General features: G+C 46.1%; 1 protein-coding gene and 1 pseudogene across 1 annotated transcript in view; one reads left to right on the top strand and one right to left on the bottom strand.

The window, feature by feature from the left end:
* HYDIN (HYDIN axonemal central pair apparatus protein) overlaps window positions 1-17,787 on the top strand; it is a 402,419-nt gene that overhangs the window by 99,125 nt on the left and 285,507 nt on the right. Inside the window, exon 7 of the mRNA XM_045293924.1 lies at window positions 9,612-9,811. Coding sequence (XP_045149859.1) covers window positions 9,612-9,811 — 200 coding nt within the window. The remainder of the gene's footprint in view (window positions 1-9,611; window positions 9,812-17,787) is intronic.
* Window positions 16,186-17,433, bottom strand: LOC101648255 (annotated as a pseudogene).

Genomic DNA, 17,787 nt, shown 5'->3' on the forward strand with positions numbered 1-17,787 from the left:
AAAAAAAAACACGTGCAGGCCAGTGCACGGGAGCGTTCCCTTGAAGAATGTGAAGTGAACGATAACCGAGTGAGGAGTAAGTGAAGGAATGGATGTGTTCAGACTGAGAAAACGTTCCTCATTGTGGTGTCCGGGTGATGGACCCCTTCGGGCTGGTTAGACTACTCTGTTTCTTCTTGGTTATATTTCATGTTCTCTGTAGTCCAAAGTGCAATGGAAGAGGCCTCTTTCTTACCGGCTGAACTACAGAGCAAACAAGTCTGTGAAATGTGTTGGACATGTAGTCATATTGACTTTGTAGAGATGAAATGCTAACATCCCCGCCGAGGGTTGTTGCTGGGCCTATGGCTGTGGCTGCTGGTGGAACTCCGGGCTTTTCCATTGCACTTGACTGTTCCACATACCCAGCGTCGTGCATCTACTGGGAGATAGAACACCACATTTTAAAAGTTAAGTAAGCTACCTTTTGACATACTGTTTCTTCTAAACACTTCGAACGTTATCAGAGGCTACAAGCGGGTCATGAGAAGCTACCGTGAGGGAACAGTGGTTGAGGAGCACAGCAGTTAAAGCACTCAGCTGCTAAGAAAGGTCAAATGGCTGGAACCCCCAGAAGAGACACAGGGCCGTCTACTTCTGTAAGAGACCCTGTGGGACAATCCTCCCCGGTGCTTCTGAGTCAGAATTGACCCCATGGCAGCAGGCTATGAGAATTTTAACGATCACATTTGGGGTCCATTAATATTTTGTGTTGGGCTTGAGTAGCACCTATGAGCTATGCTGTCATTTTCAAGGTTCTTTTTTCCCCCAAAGACAGGGCTGTGTTGTGCTTTGCTTGGCCATCTGACACAGACGGGCATTTGGGGACGTGCCTGCGGTTCTGGGCACCTTTTTCTGTAGAGATCCTATCACACCGGCACCCTCAACGGGGTCCCGGGTTCAGGAGCCCCCCCAGTCATCTGGCATCTGTAGGCAGCCTGACGGTTGGGACGCCAGTGGGGCTGTGCATGGAACGCTGGGTTCGAGTGAGGCGTGCTATCCTCAGGGCCTCCCCCAGAGTAGAGCCAAAAAGTGACAAGAGCCAGAGTTATTTCAGGAAAAATAAGACTCATTCATTTCACTAAGTGTCACTTTTTCTTCAGTTGGTCAGATTGATAGCCCAAGTGCATCTGCATATACCCTCTTTATCCCCTGCTGATCGGAGGACACTCCATTCCCATCTACCCTTGTCACATCTGGAGTGTCAGATATGTAAATTGCAGCATGCCACAGCCTAATAAGCCAGTCCACTTTCAATTGGATTTCCAGCACCCATATATATTAGCATGTCGAGGACGATGATGCAATTTTTTTCTGTCATCTACTAATCTGGTTTCCTGGGGATTTAGCTTGGGAAGAATGCCAAACACTCAGATAACAGGTGCAGTAAATTCATTTTGGCGTCCCTTATCTCTGCTTCTCACACAGACTTGTTTTTTAATGAGTGGGTGGGTTATTAATCTAATAATCCTAGGATACATGCCATGCATATAGAGCTAGAATAATAGTCCCTATTATTATAAAACAGCTCTGTGAAATTCTAGACCCTACTGTTTCCCTTGACTGCTCAAATTTGCATCTTTACTATGAAGAGGAATGCGAGAAATAGTAAAGTTTCATGAGAAAGCACAATAGGTGCTTACTCGGACTAAAGGAAGCATCTGTTTATGACAGTGGTGGCTCACAGAAAGGGAAGCAGTGGCTTAGAGACACGGTGCAGTGAGGCAGTTTTACTGCTCAGTTATGTCTTAGGAAAACATCCAATTGGTTGTCAAAATTGCTTACCTGGTTTGTTACTATAAATTTTTGTTCCGTGTGGCCAGAGAAGAGTAGAACAATGTTCACATAGTTTATGTCACCTAGATGTCCAATAATAAACGATGTCGCCAGCCTTTTGAATTAGAACCTAAATATTTCCCCACAATCCAGTCCTGTTCCTGATGATTGTTGGCTCTTAAGCTAAAATAATGACAGAAGCTTTGTTTTCTTCCTTCTGAGAAGGAGTCCTGGCAGCACTGTGGGTTAGGAGTTGGGCTGTAACTGCAAGGTCAGTGGTTCAAACCCACCAGTCAATCCATGGGAGAAAGATGAGGCTGCCTGCTCCCATTAAGATTGACAACCTTGGAAGTCTTATGCTGGGTGGCAGTGGGTTTGGATGGTTCTGTCTGGGTCACCTCTAGAGCCTCACTGCCTAGCCCAGTGCATGGCACCTTGTCAGAGTGAAGTGAAGATTTGTTGAATGAAATAAGTAAGTGAAACTTAATCGCAAGCAAATGTAAAGAAGATTCTTTCACTTAAGTGTGGTATCCAGATGATAAAAGCATTGTTGTTGTTGTTGTTGTTGGGTGCTGCCAAGTTGGTTCTGGCTCCTAGTGACCCTGTGTACAACGGGGGAAACAATTCCCACTTCTGTGCCATCCTCACAATTGTCCTGTGTTCGAAGCATGAGCGAAAAATGTTCAAGTATCTTTCAGATCATGACTGTATTAGGCGTTAACATTCTTGTCATTTCTCCCAGGGGAACGGTGCCTTCAAATTCCTCTCCCAGAAAGTGGTTTTTATTTTGTTTCACATCTTGTCAGCTTTATGGAGGGGCAGTGGTTACACATTGGGCTGTGGTCCCCCATGGTTGGCTGTTTGAAACCGCCAGCCACTCTGAGGGAGGAAGAAGGGCTTCCCGACTCCGGCACACAGTTAGTGTCAGAAACCGACAGGGTGGTCACCCTGAGTCGGCATCGGCTGGACGGCACTGAGTTCGGATTTGGTTTTGGACTTGATAAACATCATTTGATACTAAGGCTAATGATGAAGTTAGGAATTCTCCCCATTTTATAAGGTATTCGACATTCACTAATTAGAATTCTCCTAAAAGGGTGGGTGTTGTTGTTGGTGGTGGTGGTGGAATGAGGTGGAGAAGAATTCACTCTCATCAACTGTAGAGGATTTTGATTGGGAATGTTGACATGATCTGGCATCCACGTTAGGATAACTCTGGTTGCTGAGAAGGGAGAGACAAGGGTGTGAGCCACACAGTTCGTTGTCTGCGCTGACATCAATTTTCTGGTCCCTCACTGGTAAGGGAACTAGACATTTTGGTTGGGTTCGTTGCTGCCTGCACTGAATGGTGACACTTCCCAGCCTCCTTTGCAGCTGGGCGTGTCCAAGTACTGTCCAATGAGAAGTACAGAAGGACTTTTGAGGTGATGACTTTAAGAGAGCTGACACTGAAGGGAGGTACTCTGCGTTGTCTTCCTACCGGCATCACTCTGCAGAGAGAGCCGTGTGCCAGGAAGCACCAGCACCTTGAGGTGACATTGAAGGAATGTGCTAGAATAGTAAAGGAGGAATTCAGGAATGTGTGTTTCTGATAACACTATTAAATCACCATGCCATCTTGGTCTGTTCACTTCTGAAATCTTTTTTTTATGTGAGAGAAATAAACTTTGTAGCTTAAGCTTTTCCCCCTTCCCTATCCCATGGTGCTGAATTAAACATTGACAAATAGAGGAGAAAGATTCTATTGTAGCATTCAGTCAAAAAGTGAGGATGGTTTGGACTAGGGTAAAGATAATGAGAATTAGGTGGACTAGGAATAGAGTTTTAGGTTAGATCTGTCAGGATTTGCTGATGAATTGGATGGAGGGTATGAAAAAGAAGGGAGTCAGTTGGCTGATAAGTATTGACTGTGAACTAGCCAAATGGTGGCAGCATTTGCTGACCTAGGGAAGAAGAAAAGAGCAGGTTAGGGGGCCTGAGGGTGGTGGGTGGTGGTGAGGAATCAGGAGCTCCACCTTTCATGTGTTAAGTTTGTACTTCCCTTCAGACGTCCAAGTGGAAATGCCAAGTAAGCAACTGGATATCAATGTATCTGCAGTTAAAGAAGATGCTCACCCAGGGATAAGAGAGATGGTGGTGGAGAAAGTCACAGGGGTCAAATGAGTAGCCCAGCTGTGTCCAAAGCTATGAAAGGTGGAGCAAAAGGAAGATGGGGGAATCATTAAACCTGGCAAGGTCATTAGTGTAAAATTATAAGAACAATTTTTGCAGAGTGATGGTACCAAAGTCTGATTGGGGCAAATGAAGGGGCAGTTAAAAAGTGAGGTTTGGCAATAACCAGTTTTGCTGTAAAGTATAATTGGAATAATGAGGAAGTAGCTGGAGGTGGGTGGTGGGGTCAAGGGTAGGTTTTTTATATATATTTTTTTGGTTTTTTATATTTAAGATAGAGGCGATCCAAGCATAATTTTAAACTTATGTGGGAATGTTCAGTAGAGCAGGGATGTTGATGATTAAAAAAAACCCCAAGTAAGCAAGAAGGACTGAGACACAAGGAGAGCAGATGGTCTTAGACATGAACAGGCATGAAGACAGAGTATATGGATGCAGGTGGGTTGGTAGATTTGGGGGTACTTTAGAAAGCAAACACTGGAGGGCTGGTGGAGCTGTTACCATAAGGTTGGCTGTTTAAAACAACCAGTCATTCTAAGGGAGACCACCCCTCCCCACCCCAAGATTTACAGCCTGGGAAACCCAAGTCCTGGTGGCATTGTCTGGTAAGCGTAAAGATACACAGCTTCAGAAATCCTCTGTAAGGTCACTGTGAGTCTGAATTAACTCGATGACAATGAGATTTGGGCTTGGTATGACTCCGAATCATCTCAATGGCAATGGGTTTGGTTTGGGGTTTAGAAAACAAAAAGGAGCCTCCTGGGTCTTTATGTTAGGCAGTAGGGTTGCTAATCCCAAGGTCAGAAGTTCAAACCCACCCGTCACTCAGAGGGAGAAAGGCAAGATAATCTGCTCCCCTAATGATTCACAGTCTCAGAAAACCTAGAGAGTTGCCATGGTCTGAATAGACTTATTTTAGTTTCTACCTACATGGGAATCAAGAAGTAACCACCTTGTTATTTTATATCAAACTCAACCGTGACTGAAATAAGCTTGGAAGCCCCCGTATCTTTTCAAGCCAGAGGTCAGAGGTCATTCTTTTTAAATAGGTGGAGATAATTCAGATGCAGCTAGGAAGCTGAGGCTCCTGGTAAATCATACGAAGAGTCATACTGATCGTGCACACGGCTCAAGATACTGTATCGAATTCGTTTTTAAAATGAATCTCATTTCAGAAACTATGCTCCATTTGGGGATGGTGAATTTCAGACTCAGGCAGCACTGTGTAGCACAGATGTGTGTGACATACAATAACCTGGGAGAGCCAGAGTTCAGTGGGGTTGCTTGGCTTTGTCAGGTCTGACAAGTTCTTGGCCTTTGACAAGAACTTGCTCACGTGCCTTGTTCTGCCATTCTCTAGTGGGAAACACTTGCATTTGTCTTCTGTGACAGGTTTCCACCATACGCAGACAAACTCTGGCTTTCTCGGGTTTCTATGTACACACTTTCATCAGGATAGGGGCTTTAGAACATTTCTCAGGGATGCTGACCATTAAGTTCCTGGAATCCTAATCAGATTGGTGGTAGCCACACCTCCCTCAAGTTCAGAGGGGAGGAGAGGCAGGCAGTGTCACAGAGACTCCTATTTGCTGCAGGAAAAGACACTGCTCTCCTTTGCTTGACCTTCTGAAGGACAGAATGGCTGCCATACTGCTTTCTATTCCTAGGCTAAGGTAAGGTTTTTGACAGCTTGAAGGATGAGCATTTTGGAAAGAAGGCTGACAGACCAGACTTAGAATGGTTGCTCCATTGGAGACCGTTGCCCTGTGGGCTAGCACAGGGTGTGGAGGGGTTTCTGGGCAGACCTCTCTCCTACAGTGGAGGGGGAAAGTTGCTCCGAACAAACATTTTGGCTTTGAGTGGTGTCCTGATTGCCTCTGACGCTAAGTACAGCGGAAGAGAGTCCATCAGGTGAAGGAACCGCTTAGCTTGCAGGCTGACAAAGCCTCCTAGGTCATAACATCTGAAATAATTTTCAGCCAGTCGAGCAACAAAGAATGATACATTGCATAGTCTCATGCAGTCATATTAAATACTTAACCTCAGAGAAGAGAATACATTCTTGAGGAATTGTTTAAAGTACTTTCTTCATATTCTCTTGTGGGTGTATGAATTGATGATGAACATTTTTTTTCTTAATTTGGATCAAACTTCAAACCTCTCTCATTCAGAAACTTGAAAAGGTTAAGAGGTCAGTATCTCACGTAGCCTCCTAAGCTGTCTTCATTGGTCTTGGATTCCATACAGAACAAGAAGGAGAGGGTGCAAAGGTAGCCTGAGTGAAGACAACACACTTGGGGAGCTCCTCCCCTGCGAGGTTCAGCAGGGCCTTTGGGTCCTCCCTCCCAGAGGCTGTGAGGAGTGTGTTCCCCTGTGCCACGTGCTCTCCAGCTGCTGATTCCCAGCACAGGCTTGGCTCGCTGGATCTGATCTCCGAAGAGAAAAATGAAACAGTACTTGTCTCTTTAAGATTCGGAGGCGATCAGGCTAGATGGTTTCATTATCGTTGCAGGGTTTTCTAGGATCAGGTATACTTAATACAAGCTCCACATCCTCACGTGTGGGTATTCCCTTGTTCTGGCCTCACAGCTGCCTCTTGATCCGGGTACAAGTTCCACAGGAGCACAGTTAAGTGTTCTGGAATTCCCCTTCTTCTCAAGGTTATCCATACACAGTTTGTTGTGGACCTCACAGTCAAGTGCCTTTGCGTAGTCAATAAAAGTCAAGTAAGCATCTTTCTGTTGTGAGAAATCAGGAAAGGTGTGTGATAGGGTTGAGTCCTCTCCCCATGCTTAGCCAATCTGTATGCTGAGCAAATAATCACAGAAGCTTGCTTATTTGAAAAATGTGGCATCAGGATCGGAAGGCTTATTAACAACCTGCGATATGCAGATGATACAACCATGCTTTCTGAGTGTGAGGAGGACTTGAAGCACTTGCTGATGAAGACCAAGGATTGCAGCCTTCAGTATAGATTGCAACTCAATGTAAAGAAAACCAAAATCCTCATATCTGGGCCTTATGGAGAAAGGATTGAAATTGTCAAAGATTCTGTGTTGCTTGGATTCACAATAAATATTCCTGGAAATAACAGTCAAGAGATGAAAAGACACATTGCATTAAGTCAATCTGCTACACAATACCTGTTCAGAGTAAGGTCTGGCCCAATCCATGGTCTTTTCTATTGCCTCATATGCACAAGTTGGACATTGACTAAAGAGGACCAGTAAAGAATCCATGCATTTGAATTGCTGGAGGAGAATATTGAAAATACCATGGAACAAATCTGCCTTGGAAGACGTACAGCCAGAGTGATTCTTAAAAGCAAGGATGGTAAGACTTCAACTTACGTACTCTGGACACAGTGTCAGGAGAGACCAGTCCCTGGAGAAGGACATCATGCTCAATAAAGCGGAGGGGCAGGGAAAAGAGGAAGGGCCTCAAGGAGATGGATGGACACTGTGGCTGCAACAACGGGCTCAAGCAGAGGAACAATTGTGAGGCTGGCACAGGGTTCCTGCAGGACTGGGCAGTGTTTCGTTCTGTTGTGCATAAGTTCACCGTGGGTCAGAACAGACTCGATGGTACCTAAGCACAACAGAATGTTTGGGCAGTATCCTTGTTAAGACTGGCTTTACAATCTAGAAACAAACAATTCCACTTGAATGCGTTTCATAGATATCGCCCCTCCATTTCTGTCGCTCGTTCCTCCCCAGGACGTTCCCATCTGCAGTTTCCTTTGCCGGGAACCCTTCTTTCCCAGATCTTACCTGACTGGCATCTTTTGTTGTTCAGGTGCCCATCTAAGGGCCACTCCCTGACCCTCCTAGCCTACAGCTGCTCTCTTCCCTCTTTTCTATCCATCCTTTCCTTCAAAGCCCTGAGATTTTTCTGAAATACCCTCCTTCTAGAATTGTTATCGTAAGCATTACTATCGTGATTATTATCTTCGTAACAAAGAAAACCCATGTGGTTTTTCCATCCCTTGTGCCTTACAGGGATCATTCTGTTTAACATAAAGTTTTAATACTAACAGCTAACTTTTATTGAGTACTTACTACAGCCAAATGCTGCCTAAGCACTTCACTACATTGGTCTAAGCTAATGGCACCTCAGGACGACGACAATGGCTTCCTCACTGGTCCCCCACTTCCTGTTCTAGCCTTCCAGCAGTCTGTTGCCCAGAGAGCAGCCAGTGGTGGCTCTAAAGTGCATCAGTGATGTTTCCAGCCAGACTCATAACCTAACAGTGGCTCGCAAGGTCCCCGGCGGCCTCTCTGGCCTCATTTCTAGCCACTCTCTATTCCTCCATCCCTTGTGGCTACAGGATCTATGGCTTCATTTCTCACTTCATTCAGATCTCTACCGAAGTGCCCCTAACCAACCCATATAAAAAACCCTGCCAAACCAAACCCACTGTCAGGGACTCAATTTCGATTCATGGCGACCAAATCAGACAGAGTAGAACTTCCCCTCGGGGTTCTTGAAGCTGTACATCTTTCTGGAAGAAGACAGCCTCATCTTTCTTCCATGGAGCGGCTGGTGGGTTCAAACCACTGACCTTTAGGTTAGCTGCCCAACCCTGAACCCGCTCTGCTCCTTCCCCATCAAAGAGAGCACTCTAATTACTCTCTATGTCCTTATCATGCTTTGTTTTTCTGTGCCTACCTGTACCCAATCTTATAATACTCAGTTTCCTTCATTCAACAAATATTTTTAGAATGTTGGCTAAGTCTTAGCCCCTGTTCTAAGCACTGGGTATAAGAAGTCAATATCTCTGTCGATGTGACAGTGGTCCAGGTGGAAGGAGACACAGGTGTACGAGTAACTAATTAGTAATAGGACTCAATAAATCACTAAAATATAGGCTGTGTCAAATGGCAGTGGAAAATAAGACAAAAGGCTAGAAAGTCACAGGGGAGGAGGAGGAGGGTTAGGGTTAAAATAGGGCAACCAGGGAGGCCTCAGGGAGAAAGAGGACATTTGTGCAAATCCCTGGAGGAGAGGAAGGAAGCTGTGCCCAGAGTGTGCTGGGCAGAGGGAGCACCACGTGCAGACTCTAGAGCGGAGCATTTCTGGCCTGTTCAAGGAGCACCATGGGAGCCCCTGTGAGGACACAGGGGGAGAAGGGCAGAGGTCACGGGCACTCTGACTTTCCATTTGGGTGATTTTGCGCAGAGGAGCAACTTGAGCTGACGTCCTTTTTAGAGAGATTCCTCTGGCCACTGTGTGAACATAGATTTCAGGTTGAATTAGGGAGGCCAGCTAACCCAGGAAAGCCAGGATCAGAGCAAGGTGGGACAAGGACCATGGTGTGAACCTCCTCTGATCTAAAGAAACTGTGCCTTGGTGTCCCCCCCTTTCCAGTCCTCACACATCTAGAGAACACGTAAAGCAAACGCTGCTCTGCTGGTACGTAGGTTTTAATCCCAGAGCTGGCTGGTCTTTCTTTTCTCAGGAAAGGGAATCTCGCAGAAAGTACACCCGTCCTTGCTTAGACAGCTTCCTATAGCGTCCACGAAGTTGTTTTGCAGAATGCCCGACCTGCGGCTGTATTTCTCACACGCTCATGCTGACCATCTTCGCTTTCCCACAAATCGCCATGATCCGCCTTTCCCTTGTAGGATTATGCCCACCTGCTGACCTGTGTCACAGAAAGAGAGAAGTTCATCGTGCCAATCAAAGCGGTTGGGGCCCGAGCCATCTTGGATTTCCCCGACAAGCTGAATTTTTCCACTTGCCCTGTCAAATACAGCACCCAGAAGGTCCTGCTGGTACGAAACATTGGCAACAAAGAGGCAATCTTTCACCTCGAAACGAGAAGGTATGCACTCCTCCGGCTCTTGTTTTTGATTGGTTAAAGTGGGGTACTGCTAGCACAGGTAATTTGCTAGAACATCAGGTGGGGTGGAACTGCTAGCTGTCCTGTTTATCTGCAAGGCTGTGAGACCTCATTGACATAAGACAGACTGAGCATTCTCCATCCCAAGAGGAAACCAAAACCCAGTGATGAAGATCTCATTACCCGTTTCTAATGTTCCTATCCCACCTGACTGGGTAATGGAAGACCCTTGGCAAGGCAGAGTGGACACAGTGCCTGCAACAGCGGGCTCAAAACTTGGTAACAATTGTGAGGAAGGTGCAGGACCAGACAAGTTTCACCCTATTGTGTACAGGGGAGCTGTGATTTGGAACGGAACTGATGGCACTTAACAAGAACACCTGAGTGGGTACAGATGCTTTTTTGAAGTGCTTGATGGAAGTTTTATTTAGCATAAAGACTGGTCCATGGGAATCTATTAATAAGCTTCATTGTTTTGACCAAGAATTTTATCAGCGGCTGCATTGGCTTACTGTTGCTGCTGTAACAAACTGCTGCATATTTAAACAAACAAACAAACAAAACAACATCCACTGCAATCAAGTCAATTCCCGCTCATAACAACCCCATAGGACAGAGTAGAACTGGATTTCCAAGACGACCACATCTTCTCTTTCTCCCATAGAACAGCGGGTGCGTTCAAACCCCTGGCCATTCAGTGAACAGCTGTGCCCTCAACCACTGCACCACTAGGGCTCCTTGCCATACACTTTGTGGCTTCAAGCAACACTAATATATTATCTTATAGTTCAGTAGGTTCAAAATCTCACCGGGCTCAGGTAGCTTGAGGGGAGAATGTTTGCTCGCCATTTCCAGGTTCTAGAAGCTTGGCTCTCAGTCCCTGCCTGTCTTCTAAGACAGCAACGGTGGGTGTAGGCTTTCACACATCACATCACTCTGACCTCTTCTTCTCTCCTTCTACTTCAAAAGAGAATTATACCAATACTTTTATAGCAATACTCTTTGATTTACATTCATCTTATCAGAGCCTCTTTGAATTCTGTACTATTACAGAAGATGAAACCAAGTCCCCCAAAGGTCAAATAATGCCTCATAGCCCTGAACTGATAGGTGAGGCCTTGCACTCCATTCAATGTGACCTCACTTTTATCCACAAAGCTAAACTGCTTTTCTATTGTTTTGCAGTTATTTTAATGCTTTTATTATTAAACATTGTGCCCTTGCTTGGCATGAGCTGTAGTTTTTACCTGCCATGCTCAATGCCAGTGAAGAGTGAGTGGAAGGCAGGCTAGTGTACATGATACTCTGGTTTTGGACAAATATTCTGAGCACTATTTTTTACATTGGTGGTGATAACAGAATCATTTTTATAAATGCATGGCAATGAAACGCTAACATGTAATAGGTATACTAGTAACGAATTAGAAAGATAACTCTGTTGTTATTTCCCAAATACGAAGAGGTTGGTTTCTAAATGCTTTATAGAAGTGCCAAATTGTCGCATTTCACAGGAGGACACCTTAAAGCAGTAGTGACAACAGCAGCAGCAGTGACATTTATTGGGTGCTACTATTGACAAGCAGGACACAAATATTTTTATATGTAACCTTTCATTTAATCCCTGCAGTTACTCACTGAGGTAAGCATTCATTTTATTTAATATTTTTAATGACTTGATTACAGATGAAGAAAGAGGCTCAGAGAGTAACTTGCCCTTGAGGATGCAGCTGAAATGCTAGGAAGGTAAAATTGGAACCCAGGCCTGCTCAGCTCCAGACCTCTTTCATCCCCACACTGCACTCCCCACCTTACACTGCCTGTGTGTGTGTGTGTGTGTGTGTGTGTGTGTGTGTGTGTGTGTACACACACGTGCGCGCACCCACAGGAGTGTGTGTGGGTGGGGCATGCGCTCCCAATAGTCATTAACTCACCTCTTATTATCCCTCCTTTTGACTTCTCTCACTGTTGGCTTGATAGATCTTTTCTGCTGTCGCCCCAGATCTTCTCTTGGGAAATGCATCACCGAACATCTAGGCCCGGTCAGCACATTGGCGGTTCAGTGAGCCATTTCTCTTCAGGTTGCTTTTGTCACGGTGACAAACGCCTTCTATGCTGCAGTGAAAGAAACAATGGCACGCAGCCTCGCCTCCTTTGCCCTTCCATCTCTTGGGCTGGTGCTCAGTATTGCAGATGGCACTGCTTGAGGGAAGAATGAAGGGATAAGAGGTCACCCAGAGTCAGGGAAATTACCTTTGGGTTTTCTTCATTGGGGAATAGTTCAACCGACCTCCAGCACCACCGGGCCTCTCCAGGATAAGACATCGCCTGTGAGTCTCTGAATGGAGTGTGGACTTACCTTCATTGGCCAATGTCTACTGGAATGCTTGCTGGTCAGCATGCTCTGGGCTGAGGGCATGTGGCTTTGGGGAAATAGAAGTGTGTGGGCTGAGAGCAGCCCAAGATGACTATCACCCCACTTTCCTCCCCCTTTTGATCCCTCTTTCTTATAAGGGAAGGAGGCAGGGGGGTGTTATTAAAAAAGGACAGGCTAGAAGGTAGAGTGGGAGATGTCAGATAAACAAGCGGGTACCTTTGGGATGACCTGTACAAACTGGGGCAAATATACGTGTACGAATGATAATAGCTGCATTGCAGTGACACAAATTGCCTTCAGACCCATTCCTTGACCCTCTCCTCCCCTGCTCAGCGTCACTATGGGGCTTGAGTCTGTGGCCGCCACCTTCTGGCTGGGATTGACCAGCCAGGGGAACCAGGATGATATTGGAGGATGGGAACAAGCCAAAACTTTTCTCTGTCTTCGGGGAGTCCCCAACAGTAGCTACATCCTCTCCATCCTTCTAGCTCTGCTAGACAGAATAGACCAGCGGTCCCTACAGCCAGGGGACTGAGTCCCCTAAGATCTGGTAATCCTTCCCCCTCTCCTGGTGCCTTCATTCCAGGGTGGAAATGACCGACTCGTGCTGTTTATCCCTTGACGATCTCCCCATCTCACATTGGTTTCTCATCCCTCTCATCTTCTGAGTACCCAGTTCTTTTGATTACATTATCTGTGTGGTGAACGTTTTTCTTGTCCTCATTAGAGGCTGCCTGGTACAGTGGGCCTATGTTCTTTCCTTCAAATGCACCTTTGCCCTCAAGTCTGTTTGTTCTTTCTCTGAAGTTGCTGAGCGTTTCTTAAAAACAGACTCTGGAAGAACATTAATTTACATCCCCTATGTATTTATTTCATAAAACTTGGTTGAACTTTTTGCAGGCATTAGGGATTGTAAAAATGTGTGTGTGTGTGTGTGTGTGTGTGTGTGTGTGTGTGTGTGTGTGTTGGGGGTGAGGTAGCATCTAAAGCCCTGACTTCATAAAGAAGAGGGAGAATCAGACTCCACATCAGCCCAAGGCTGATTCTAGGAAACTGAGGTCAGACATGCCTCCGCCTTCCAACATTCCCTATCAATTCTGACAACAACCATTCCCTTCCACAGCAGTCTCCACTCCACAGAGCGGTCTCATTACGATGGCCACACACAGCTCAACCATACTCGGGATTATGGTCTCTATGAGGGACGTTAACAGGTTATCCTTCAGGATCAGAAGGGTTTCTTCCACACACAGGTCTTCCACAGGACAGCCTTTTCTCGCTGGTGCCCACAGGCATGTCTTACTCTGGTCCCCCCTCCCCCCCCCTGCTCTGCTGAACTCAGGCAATGTTACAAAGCTCTTTTTGTGCTACTGAAAAGCAAGCTGCCCACCCCAAAGCATGCAGCTTTACTTTCTCTGTGGGCCAAGAAGCCCACCACTCTGACCCCTGTGCTGGCTTTTGGTTTTGCTGCTGCCACTCCACCACCTCTCTCCTACCTTCTCTAGGGTGACCGTTGTCTACGCCTTAATCAAAGAGCTTCCGTGCACAGGGATCTCGAGGTCCAGAGGATGCATTCCAGTTCTGGCTTTTCTTTCTTGATGGTAGTGACAGCCCCTCGTTGGCAACATCGACCAATCCCCGCATCAGAGTTACAGCTTTTTACAATCACAAATAAACTCATTAACAATCACTCACAATGGAACCATATAATCTGTCAGCATCTTCTCCAGCCTTCTCTCACCCACACCCATCAGGAGAAGCCCCCTGGTGGCAGTTACAAAGACTGTGTGGAGCAGAGACAACAAATATTTCTCTTTTTTTAACATTTTATTAGGGGCTCATACAACTGTTATCCCAATCAATACACACATCAATTGTGTAAAGCGCATTTGGACAACAAATATTTCACTGCACCACCGGGATACGGTGCTGTTAGGTGCTGTTGAGGCAGTCCCAACTCATAGTGGTCCCATGTGGATAAAGTGCCCCATAGGGGTTTTCTGGTTGCGTACTCTGAATACAAATCACCAGGTCTTTCCCCAGGAACAGCTGGGTGGTTTAGAACTACCAAACTCTTGGTCAGTAGCCAAGCACATGCTTAACTGTTGTCCTGCCAGGTACATGATGCAAAGTTTCCATCCTTGTGGCATTTACATTTCTAGTGGAGGAAGATTATGTTAGACAGGGTTCTCTAGAGAAACAAAACCAAGACACATATATATATGTGTGTGTGTGTGTATATATATATATATATAACATGAGAAATAAACAGTTAATTAATCTATAAAGCAGTACAAATGGCTCAGTGCAACTCACTTCCATGAGACAGCTAATACACTGACAGTCCTTCAAGTCTTGAGGGCCGCCGGTTAGTCCTCTGTAGAACAATTCAGGCTATCCGGTCACAGGCAGCAAACATAAGGTGACCAGACGTCCTGCTTTTGGCGGGACAGTCCCGATTTTTAACAATTTTTCCCTGCATCCCGTGGTGTTTTTAAAAAGTCCCGATTTTTGGAAAGAATGCTCGACAAGCTAGGGTATATGGTTTTCGGCTGCCATGTGGCTATTTTGCCAGGATATGAGTTTAATCAATGGTGTCCCACTTTACCAATGTTAAAATCTGGTCACCTCAAGCAAACAGCAAGGCGGGTCACCAACAGTCAGCCAGATGACAGGGTCTGACAGTCCCCAGCTCAAGTGGTGTATATTCCAGTAGCGTGGTGAAGCAGGTCTTGAAGGAACCTCAAACTACAGTGACACAGTCCACGAGTTAGGTGTCCCACAGGTAGTTGTAGCTTGCAAATTGAGGCAGAGAACAAGCTAAGGCAGCCAGCCGCATACTGGTCCGATCATCAAAGAGCAAAATACAAGAAAGGCGAGGCTCTCTGAGCCATTTATCTCTCCGCCCTTCAATTAATCCCACGTGTGTTCATTGGCCATGTTGGCACACTAAACCTACCTATCACAGAGGTAGACCTTCAGCCATGGATATATTTGGAGAGATGGTGCACTGATGCAAAAGAACAAGTACAAAGGCTATGAGGTGCGGATTAGACTTGAGTGTTTGAGAACCATGAGCAGACCAGTGTGCAGAAGAGGAAAGCATGAGAGACGAGTATGTGACCTTGAAGAGGTAGAACTCTGAGGTTGACATTGCAGAATTAGAGTTTTGTTCTATGTGCAAATGGAAACTCCAAAAGTGCTATGATCTGATTTTTTTTAAAATAATGCTTTAATTGTGGATTAGGTGTGTGTGTTTTACATTTACAACCATCAATTCTGTGTTCATCAGTTTAAGTTACTTGTCAACCCATCCCCTACCCTCCCTCCTTTGATTTCTCGTTTCCTTCTTGTGGATTACAAAACCTCCTCACCCAAGTTACTACCTGCCACCCCTCTAGTCTATTGCTTCACCTTCCCTTGCATTGGGTAGTATTGGTATTTTCACAATGTTAAGCCTTCCTATCCATGAACATTTATGTAGGTCTTCCATTTATGTTGGTCTCTTTTACGTAGGGTTTTTTTTTTTTTCATTAAAATATCATTTTATTGAGGGCTCTTACAATTCTTATAACAATCAGTTGTATCAAGCATATTTGTACTTATGTTGCCATCATTTGGTTCTAGACATTTACTTTCTATTGAGGTCTTGGTATCAGCTTCTCTTCACCCATCCACATGACCCCTTGACAAATTATAAATTGTTATTATTTTCATATCTTATACCAACTGCTGTCTCCCTTCCCCCTGGTTTTTGTTGTTCATCCCCCAGAGGGGTTTGTGTATGTGGTTATTTGTTGATCATTGCAATCAGTTCCCCCTTCCTTCCCTGTAGAGTTTCGTTTTTTTGTTGTGTTGTTGTTTTTTACTGTAACAAGGAGTCTTTACTAGGATAGAAGCAAGTCCAGGACAAATAGGATGGGCCACCATTACAATGAGCAGAAGTCCCAGGGATCTCGAGTGATCTCTTAGGAAGGAGGAGTTAATGCTTGCTGTGCACGAGAGGTGGAGGGATGGGGATATCCTGGCCTCTTTCCAGGCATCGCTCACAGTCTATCAAATAGTTTACTCCATCAATGACCAGTTGCACCAGCTCTCCCTCTGACTTTCCCAGTCGATCCAAGTTAGAGATGTCAATGGTGCTGCCTGTGGCAGCTGTGTCCACTCCTCCAGTCCCACACTTTTGGAATCTTAGGTTCTCCAGAATCTTTGGGAAGCGGGTATCTTTGCTTGGCAAGGGCAGTTTGATGTGCATTCCAGCCTGAAGTCCGGTGCCCAGGTTAGAGGGACAAGTCATGATGCATCCCAAAAGCTGATTCCACATGAACTCCCAGCCACGCACCCGGATCAGCCGCTCCACCTCTTGGCCTGGGCAGAATCTTCCAAACACACTCTTCATGTTGCCCCCTTTTCCATGGAGATGACCGGCGTATGATCCTCTTCATTCACCCAGATCAGAAAGCTCTTCTCATTGTTGTGGCCGAGTCCACGAGCATCTGGCCAGTCTCGAGCCATTCCTGCTGTGTTCAGCAAGGGCACAGGGCTTATCCAATAGCAAGTGGTCATCAGTGAGCTGCTGTTGCTCAGCCTCTGTCACCTCACTGAGCTGATAGTCATGTCCAGTCAGATCACCCTTCAGGCCACTCAGTACATCCACCATGACATGTTCCACTTCTCACTGCTCTGCCTGAGTGCAGGCTGGAGGCAGACTAAGTCCTCTGATACTTCGGCCCGTTCTGACTCTTGAGGACAATACGTACCTCTCATCAAAGTAGCCAGAACGAATCTTGCTGGCATCCAGGTCTGAAGGGTGCTTCATTGTCCAGGGGGTCAGATCCATCTTGTCATTCTTGGATTACAGGGTCAAACAGCTCAGCAAATATTTCATAGGTCTCCTCATCTCCTGCCTCCGTGTCCACAGTCTTGATGAAGGGGTGGCCAGGGTTGTCCACACCAGTCTGGTTACAGTGATCTAGCATCCAACCAGGGGGCGTGGTCTTGTCACAGAGCCAGGCATAGACTGCTAAGGTCAGGTGACAGGCTATGCCGTTGTTGTGCTTTTGAAGGTTTGGGTACTCAGCGCTCGGAGGATAGAGCCTCTGTCATTCACTGGCGGCTCCTGAAGGTTCGGGGCAAAGCAGAAACTGGTGGCTAGAGATCCAGCTCTGGCCAAAGCTGTGAACTTGAGCCCTGGGCAGGTAGACAGCAGGTGGGAGAAGGGGACAGCCATGCCTGGAGGCTCCGATGACAGTGGTTCCTGGAGCAGATGCAGGCACAGGGCAGGGACAGGGAGGGAGGGTGCAGCCTGGTGAGCCAAGGGCCAGAGGTCCACGGCTGAAGCCAAAATGGGGCTGGAGTGGAAACTGTAACCCCCAGAGTGGAAGCGGGAGCTGGTACCAACCAGACTTTGATCTTTTACTTCTCTTCGAATTCTTTCCCAGGCTCAGGCCTGCTTGCTGCTCCCTCAGGTCTCTTATAATAGTGTTCTGTAGTTTTCTTTGTACAAGTCTTTTCTGTAGTTAGGTTTGTTCCTAAATATTGATCTGATCTGATTTAAATGGACACAACTACTGTAGGTCTTTCC

This window comes from Echinops telfairi, unplaced genomic scaffold (genome assembly GCF_000313985.2).
Source record: "Echinops telfairi isolate 266 unplaced genomic scaffold, ASM31398v2 ScPeMD7_2291;HRSCAF=2852, whole genome shotgun sequence".
NCBI lineage: Eukaryota > Metazoa > Chordata > Mammalia > Afrosoricida > Tenrecidae > Echinops > Echinops telfairi.